This window comes from Lepus europaeus, chromosome 2 (assembly GCF_033115175.1).
Source record: "Lepus europaeus isolate LE1 chromosome 2, mLepTim1.pri, whole genome shotgun sequence".
NCBI classification, from domain to species: Eukaryota; Metazoa; Chordata; class Mammalia; order Lagomorpha; family Leporidae; genus Lepus; species Lepus europaeus.
The window spans coordinates 68,135,275-68,144,700 of record NC_084828.1 but is presented as its reverse complement, the minus strand read 5'-3'; the positions used below and the strand labels follow the sequence as shown (position 1 = coordinate 68,144,700).

General features: G+C 48.6%; 1 protein-coding gene across 1 annotated transcript in view; it reads right to left on the bottom strand.

Moving 5' to 3' along the window:
- Nucleotides 1-709: 709 nt before the first annotated feature.
- C2H3orf52 (chromosome 2 C3orf52 homolog) overlaps nt 710-9,426 on the bottom strand; it is a 29,555-nt gene continuing 20,838 nt past the window's right edge. Inside the window, exons 5-6 of the mRNA XM_062180972.1 lie at nt 6,905-7,086; nt 710-2,016 (exon numbers count right to left, since the gene is read on the bottom strand). Of these exons, the coding sequence (XP_062036956.1) occupies nt 2,012-2,016; nt 6,905-7,086 (187 nt within the window). The 3' untranslated portion in view covers nt 710-2,011. The remainder of the gene's footprint in view (nt 2,017-6,904; nt 7,087-9,426) is intronic.

Sequence of the window (9,426 nt, the reverse complement as noted above, 5' to 3'; positions counted from 1 at the left end):
AAAACTTTACTGGCAGGACAGGGCTGGCTGTCTCCATTCTGTCCGGCTCTAAGCGGCTTCCAGAAAAGAGCAGTTTTACTTCTCAAGTCCTTTAGATCTGTTGCAGCCACCTGTTGCAACCTTACCACACACTGGGCATGATGCTCATCATTAAAAAGTGTGCTGACCCATACATCGCTGTCCCAGAGCTGAGCACCGTATATGCCAGTGCCATTCTCCCCAGACGTCTGAGAATGCTGTAGTCACAAGGACTGGCTGTTCCCACGCTGCTTGGCTGAGAAGTTAAACCTACAGAAAAGTCCTCTCTATGACTTGTAAGTGGTCAAATGCTCAAGACAGAGTGCTCCTTCCATTTGGACGCTTTCCAAAGCAGGGAGAGAGAACCAAATCAAGCCAAATCCTGCCTGTGGAGGTGAACAAGCCCTTCCTTGCAGCCCCAGGCACTTGCAGGTGCCGGGTTCTGTCACAGAGGGTCTTCAGAGCAAGTAGAGGACATGGATGGCCTTTCTCAGCTCCCAGTGCAACAGTGGGGAGAACCCATCCCGCCCTCACCCACTCCAGGTCGATCTCACTCAGAAAAGGAAGCTGCCCTCTGGGGGATGAAAGCTTACTTCCAATCTCATTCACTGCAAGAACACGCGGCCTCAAACATGGCCACGGAGAGTCAACACTGGGGAGGTCAGTGAGAATAAAACACACAGCACCGATGCAAAAATAATTTATTGTAAATGTTTTAAAATCATTCTCTGTGAAAAGTGTTCATTATTCTCTGAAAAGTACAAATACACTAAGATTCATATTTGACATGTAAAAAAAATAGAGGAAGAAGGTAAATTCACTGGTTTTACTAGTTTAAGGAACCATTCTTAAAATGAGACAGTGAGTGCATCTTCCAGTTAAATAAGAAAGCAAACTAGTCCAGGCTAGCCCGAGACATCCACTCTGACATACCCATACAGCTGCCACTCACACTGACTTCTCCCCAACGCTAATTTAACTGAAATATTAGGGATAGAACCTTCTTTTTATTTATGACCACAAACTCTTTCTCCTGATAACTTCCAGCAAAGCAATTTTCCCAACAAAACAAATACTCCGTCCCCTGATTTGTAGACAATGAGTAACATTGTTAATATTCCTCCCAGCCCCAAAAGATAGGGCATTAATCTTCCAACAGCTTATCTCAAAAGGAGAAAGAGAGGGGCCCCCCTGTTTCGGGACCATCTGTAATGAGACACACAATCCATCAAGAGCAGCTGTTAAGGAGTGTGAATGACTCTCTGATGGATTTTTATGAAAATACACCTGGGGTGACCATCCAAAATGATGACAGTATCCTCGAAACTCACAGGGACTCCTGTTTCCATAAGAGGTCTTCGGGAGTCATCAGAACAGTGATGAGAACGCAAAATAACTGTGAATCAGCAATCTTATTTCTAGAGCTACACATATCTGCAATACAGGGACATTGGTTGATAGGCTTAAGGCTGACTTTCCAAGACACCCAAGTACAAGTAAGTCTTGTGAAATACCTTCTTTTCCTCACCGCTGGGCTTAGAGGTAGATCAAATGCAATGGCGGAGGGAAGGGGAATTTCACAGTGATCAGCTCGGCGCTCCCTCCCCGGCCACCTGCCTCTCCCTGCTCCAGCACCACAGGCTAGCAGATCCTGCGTGCAAGGAGGCAGAGCACCGCCTCAGCACTGCAGAGAAAAGAACCACGTGTGGGTGGAGGCAGCCGGTGCTTACGGAACAGCAGCCTCAGACTGTGGGGTCCGTCTGCCAGCCCCATCCCCTCCCCCAGCCGCTCTCTGACTTCCAGCTTTGTCAAGACTGGACCCAGTGCTCAACCAGGGGCAGGGTTTGGAGCTACCCCTGGTTGTGGAGCCAGACTTCGTAACTGCAGAATCACAGACAGAAAGGACAGTTTACCCCCTCTGGACAATGCCAGCTGCTTCTACATGAATCCACAACAGAAGGACTTCTCGTTCTCGCCAGAACTCAGTGGCGTTTCACTCTGAAAAGAAGACACAGACGAACAAAAGTCACTAATCTTTAAAATCCTGATTAAATGTTGATGATTTCAGCTATGGGGTTTGAATATAAAGTCTTATCTAAAACTGGAATATTGCAACTCCTAACAGAGGGAGTTTACTCGCCAATGCATATACAGACACACGAACATACACAACTCTGAACACTTTTCAAAAGGCGGATAGCACATATTGTTTGCTTACTTGTTGGATACAATCCAAGAAAGATCATCCCGATGAGACGTTATCATTCAGTTCTGTTTAATAATTGAATCATACTAGTATCTCTACAATTCCAGCCTTCTCAAATGCATAGGGTACATGGTGTGGGGAATTCGGCTGAGGGAGACGCTGCGGAGCGGCTGCCCGAGTGGAAGCTCTGACGCAGCTGCACACGCGAGCCTGTGGGCTGCGCAGCCACAGTCGCAGCTGACGTTCGGGCTGCATGACTGCGATGCAGAGCTGCCCTGTGTGCACGGCCGCGTGTCGAGTGGAATCCCTGGCTCACACCTGGTAGGTGTTCGGTTCTCATGCGCTTTCAACTATAAATGTCGCGCGGTGTTGCCAAATACCCCTGGGAGGTTTTCCTTGATCTACAGGAAGCCTCGGAAGGGACAGAAGACCCATGCTCGCCTTGCCAGCTGACTCAGCAGTTGAGCCAGAAGTGTGCCAACAAGACCCACTCCTCGCTGCCCGGAGTTCTTCCTTTTCTCTCTCACATATCGTGTGTCTGCTCTTTGCCCCTACATTGTCTACTAGATCCCTTCCCACGTGAGAAAATAGTACCAAGGACCTCATCTGTGACCAAAATAACTCACGGTACAGACTTCTGTGAAAAAAGCCTGACCTTTGTGAAAGAGAATTTCCCACCCATTCATAAGGTGAAGAGTCACAGGGTGAGGGGTGGAGGGTTTTGGAAATCCCTTTATAATGACATGCTCAGGGAACTTTTTATTTTTATAAGGCATCAAAATCTTCCTTTAGCCAGATCAAAATCATCACTGCACAGCTGTCCCTCAGTATCTACAGGGGATGGGTTCTAGGACCCCATGAATGCCAACATTCACAGATCACAACAGGGATCTCAACACGGATCCCTACCTGGAATGGGGTAGCATCTGCACTTAGCCCATGCGCATCCTCTTGCATCCTTCAAATCGCATCCAGATTACTTATGCCTACCACAATGCAAATGCTATGTAGACAGTCATCAGGCTGCATTGCTCGGGGAATAACAACAAGCAAAGAACCTCTGTACGTGTTCAATACAAATGCAATTTTTTTTTAGTGTTTTTCAACCATGGTTGCTTGAACCCTTGGATGTTGGACCTGAACAGGTGGAGAGCCAACTTTATTCCCATATCCTTATTAGAAAAGGCAATTGTATACACAAACACACAAACACACACACACACACACACGCACACCCCTCAGGAATCTACATCACAATTTGATGCAAGGTCCTGCCTCCAAGGTGCACACAAATGAACCCCAGTGGACCACAAACAAGGCTTCTGGGGAATCCTTGGAACCCCTGACACTGTGCACTGGGAAGAGCAAGTGCTTTTCTTCTTCTCTGGGGAAAAGGCACATGGCTGTCTGGCTGTTTTCAAATTCTCTAAGGGGCCTATAAGCCTAACAATTTTAATAATCGTTATTCTTAGGGGCCAGTGTTTGGTGCAGGAAGGAAGAAGCCACTTGGGATGCCTACATTCTACACTGGAGTGCCTGGGTCCAAGTCCCAGCTCAACTCCTAATTCCACCTTCCTGCTAATGCAGACCCCAGGAGGCAGTTGATAGTGGCTCAAATGATTGTGTCTCCACCACCCACATCAGAGACATGGGTTGAGTTCCAAGTTCCTGGCTTCAGCCTGGCCCAGCCATGGCTGTCGCAGGCATCTGGAGAGTAAACAAGCAGATGGAAGAACTCTGTCTCTCTGCCTTTCACATGGAAATTAGAAATGGATTTTTTTTAATTTTTTTTTTATTTTTTGACAGGCAGAGTGGACAGTGAGAGAGGGAGAGACAGAGAGAAAGGTCTTCCTTTACCGTTGGTTCACCCTCCAATGGCCGCTGCAGCTGGCGCGCTGCGGCCAGCACACTGTGCTGATCCGAAGGCAGGAGCCAGGTGCTTCTCCTGGTCTCCCATGGGGTGCAGGGCCCAAGCACTTGGACCATCCTCCTCTGCATTCCCAGGCCACAGCAGAGAGCTGGCCTGGAAGAGGGGCAACCGGGACAGAATCTAGCACCCCGACCGGGACTAGAACCCAGGGTGCTGGCGCCACAAGGCAGGATTAACCTATTGAGCCATAGCGCCAGCCTAGAAATGGATTTTTAAAAACAATTTTGGAGAAATCTTTGTTCTCTGAGGAACTGGAACATTATCACCGTGGGAAACCGGTGGCCAACCAGCCATGAGGGTGCAGGTGCCCGCCACCAAGTCCTCAGCTCATGCAAACATGGGAGACCAGCCTGAGAATCCCCTGGGGCCCTGCCAAGACCTCACTGTCCCTGACTTTAGGATTTGCCCTGGGGCTCCTCTCCTCTTCACCTGCCACCTGCTCTGGGTCTCCCGTCCTTCCCACTGTCCCTGTCACCTCTTCCATTTGACAGAGGTGGAAACTCTGACCCTGAAAATATCAAATGGCTCATGTACAGCACACTCCCACCCTGAAAGGGGGGCTGCGGGGGCCACAGAAAACCCCTAGAGAAGAAGGGCCTGGAGGAGTCTCCAGAGCAGCAGTGAAGTCTGGGTCACGGCCACGGCGCTGTGGCTGGGGGATGTCTCCGTGGCTCCTGGCCAAGCCCTGGTCTTCTCCGGCTCTCTGCAGGCCCCACGAGCAGCCTGCCTTTCAGCAGGCCCTTGTCACCCTCCACTAAGCTCCCTTGCCTCTGCCAGGGAAGGGCTAGGAGCACAGTTTTGGAAAGGAGCCTCAGGAAATCAGGACAATCACACCCTGGCGATGGCTCCTACAAGCTCGGCAGGTCTCTTCACCTAGGTGGAGCCCAGGTTCTCCTGTGTGTCTGTGTGAAATTCCTATGACTGGGGCCACAAGCCGTGCCACACACGTATGTTGCATGCCTGGCCCACGCACATGCTTGCTTTATGCAGGACGCACTGGGTGGAAACTTTTCATTTCTGAGATTTCCCAGTGAGCTAAAGTTTCGACTTCTGAAGGGCATTCTTTTTATCTGTTTGGGAAATTTAAGCTTCAGTTCTGCTTTATACAATCCCTTAGGACAAGAGGACTTTTGCTTTCTGTTAGCACGATAAATGTCCCTTCTCAGCGCCAGCGCTGTGGCCTAGTAGGTTAAGTAGGTTCATATCCTGGCTCCTCCACTTCTGATCCAGCTCTCTGCGATGGCCTGGGAAAGCAGTGGAGGATGGCTCTCAAGTGCTTTGGCCCCTGTACCCACATGGGAGACCCTGAGGAAGCTCCTGGTTCCTGGCTTTGGACTGGCCCAGCTCTGGCCATTGCAGTCATTTGGGGAGTGAACCAGCAGATGGAAGATCTCTCAGTCTCTATTGCTCCCTCTCCCTGTAACTGTCTTTTGAATAAAATAAATAACTCTTTAAAAAAAAAAAAAGTCCCAGCCGGCGCCACGGCTCACTAGGCTAATCCTCCACCTTGCGGCACCGGCACCCCGGGTTCTAGTCCCGGTCGGGGCACCAGATTCTGTCCCGGTTGCCCCTCTTCCAGGCCAGCTCTCTGCTGTGGCCAGGGAGTGCAGTGGAGGATGGCCCAAGTGCTTGGGCCCTGCACCCCATGGGAGACCAGGAGAAGCACCTGGCTCCTGCCATCGGATCAGCGCGGTGCGCCAGCCGCAGCACGCCTACCGCGGCGGCCATTGGAGGGTGAACCGACAGCAAAGACCTTTCTCTCTGTCTCTCCCTCTCTCACTGTCCACTCTGCCTGTCAAAAATAAAATTAAAAAAAAAAGTCCCTTCTTATCCTGGGTGGTACTTTCTCATCTTTCTTTGCCACTCTTCTGGTCCTGTACTGCTCTCCCTGCTGCTAACCACATCTCCTCCTGATTTACGTTTTCATTCATTCGACCGGTATTTACAAAGTACCTTCTAATGTGCAGGAGAAGTTTATGAAGGATTGCATGAGCAATAAGATATCTGAGACTGTAAGCACCGCAGGCTACACAAGAGCCAGCACACCTCCAAGGGTGGTCTCCGAAGTGAGGAATGGACTAAAACAGAAGTAGAGGCCACAGCTTCCAAGCAAAACATTTCGAAGTCTTAAAGCCAATGTGCTTCCTCCTTTCCTCTTTGTTAGGTTTTGTGCAAGGTGCTGAAGGTCTCCTGAGTCTGACAAATGGGGCATTTGCTGGTTGAAAAATAACATCAATTTTCTCATTCAGCTCTTAGTTTTAAAAGTAAATGAGTAAATTTCTTATAATTTTCTAAGGAAAGAAATGAATTTGTCTTTTATGCCCCTCTATTAATTTCTTCGAGGACTCAGTGGCTTCCAACAGAAAAATAAAAGGGTTCCCTGAATTGAGATGATTTCTGAACATTTTTGCTATACTTCTTATGTCAAATTCTTCAATGCTGGATGCTCTTGTGAGCCACACTATTTCCATGAAGGCTGCTAATGATTTGGTGAAACAGGATGTAGGCTTGCAAGGTGGGTGAACTGCAACAAGCAAACATTCAGCAATCTGCCTCACTTATATTTCCAAGATTGCTTTTCCAGCTATGCTGTCTGCTTGTAGTAGGCAGGGACTATGTGAGGAATGAAGGAAGCACTGGTTCAATGCAGCTTCAAGTCACCAAAGTTGCCAAACCAAACCCATCCATCTACCACAACCCGTTCACCGGCTGATCGCTTCGACTCTGACTCCCTTGCTTGTTCTCCTTACCATAGAGCAAGAGGGACGTTGGATCCAGGCCCAGAATCTCACAGCCAGGTACATTCTTATCACGGAAATCCTGCAGCAAGATGCCCAGCACCAACTCCTCATTCATCATGTACCTCATGAAGGCGTCATCTTCCGAGGGAACCCCAAACTGCAGGTGATAGGTTACCGTGGCATTTTCACCACTGAAAGGCAAACCAATGGAGACGTTAAAACACATCAACAGAAGCACAACACAACTCAGGAAATCCACGTGGGCAGTACATTTTTCAGTTCTGTGTGTTCTTCGAGTAGACAACAGCCAAGGTGTTCTGTCCAAGAAGAATCTACTTCCAGGAGTCCATCCCAAGATGCTGAAATGGACACTAACCTTCTTCCACACCTGGTGCCCAACCCAAAGATGTCCACTGAGAGAGGCCATTGAAGGGAGAGACATCATGAGGCCCCTGTGGTCAGGGAGAATTCAGGGGTTGATGTGCCATCAGCCCCAGTATCTGCCTTTTATCCCTTCCAGCAAGCCAAGAAGCCTGCCCTGTTCTCTCCATATAGTCCCTTCCCTGAGTCTCAGTGCTACCCCCACAAGTGCACCTCAGAGCTATGTAGTTTAACCAGTTCTTGACCTAACCCATAAAATGTACAAGGTAGACTCCAAAGCTCCCTGCCACTGGCTGCCTCCAGAACTGAACGCAGGGCCCGCCCTGTGTTCACTGGGAATCGCCCTCCCCAGGTTGTTCCCAAAGTGAGAACCATTTCTGTCCCACTTTCAGTTACAGAGGCCCCTCAGGCAGAAATACAAAGCCTTGAAACTCTTAGTAATGGACTTAAATAAAGGAGTTCACTTTTTTCCCGAACATGCTTTTCCCATTTCCAAAATAAAAGTAATCATGGGGTTATTCTTGGTTAATTAGTAGCTTAAGCAGCTTGTTAAATGCTACCTTAATATTTGGGTTTTTCGCAGTCATTCTATTATGTAGGTTCAAGGTGGCCCAGATTAAGAGCCTGTAATAAAGTAATTAACAGGAGATCACATCTGAGACTTGCACCCAAGGGCAGCTTTTACAGTAGCACCAGTCCCAGGTGTCAATCAGCCCACTGCTCTTGGTAAGGATGGGTAAAGAGCTCCCTCTTGTGGTCAGAGGTCACATAGGCCAAAGTTCTTACACTGGTGTGACTGACAATTCAGTTGCTATTTATAAATTCTATTATGCCAAACCCAATAATACAGAATTGGAACTTGAAGAAACTCATAGTTTCAACGATGCCACTACAGACATGCTGGAAATTGCACTTTCAAACTGCATTCCAGCTGCCCCAGTTTGCAGGTGTCATTATTTGTCCCCTGAGGTCTACACTCCAATTACTGCTAATGATGGCCAACGCCTCCACCAGGCAGTCACTCTGCATTCCCAAGGCCAGGAGCTTGGGCTGGCTCTTGACAATAGCCAGGCTGGCTCTCAGAAGACCAAGTCAGAGCTGAATGAGAAGATCAGGCTGTGTGACGTGGCCTGGCTGGCCCTTCCCAGTCTCAACAGACCAGCTCCCTGGGTGAACTGGCAGACATGAGGCTGAATTCTGAGGGCAGGAGAGCAACGTTCAGGAAAGCAGTGAATCCTGTGGACTTTTCCCTAGCTGCCCACCACTGGAGTGGGACTAGCAAACACTAAACCAAAGAACACTCCAGGCCACTGCTGGACCAGCCCAGAAGTGAGGTCAGCGTCCCCTGTAGACACAAACAAGCAGCCAGAGGTGTGGGGATGCAGGGGTTCCCAACCATGTGTGACAGCATCTTTCTGGAGCAATGGCTTTGGCTGATGCATTTAGCATTTTAGAAACTCAGCCTAAACTTTTAAAAAATGAAGCAAAAACGTTTTCCAGAGACAATTTCTTTATCCAACAGAACTAAACTTCCTGAGGTTTTCCTTCAAATAACTTAAAAACAGATTCTCTAACATTATGTGTTGGTTGGATTCCTAGCCACATTTTCTGATGGACTTTTCCCAATGTCTACTCCACCCCGTTACATGATCTCAGCTCCTCCAGACCCATAAACTAGGGCTGGACTCTTGGAGCGGCCCTACAGACTGTACCATGCTCTTCTGCAGTCTGTGAACTGCAAGTTGGGGCAAAAGCACGGAGGAAAGTTGTTGAGTCTGATTGTGTTTGTCCCTTCTCTGCTGCACCTCATGATTTAAAATGAACAAATGCCAAAGATGTGACCATCGACCACTTGTATCTTGGGAGTCTACAAGGCAGCCTGCCAGTGTACATGATTTCTCACATCGGGTCTGTTTTGGTGCAACAACCTGGTGCTGCCACCTGCTTTACATGTTTCCTCTCCCAGCTCTACTAACACTGTGGTTAGGACAATGGATGGTTTGAGAGTGGAGCTCAGGATGTAATACAAGCTTTGATGGTCATGTTCCAGAGACATCTTAGGTAGAGTGGAGAATAAGGCTTTGCCATGTAAACCTTGTTTCACTCATTCCCAGGCATCCTAATGGGACAAAGGGATAATGAAATGACTC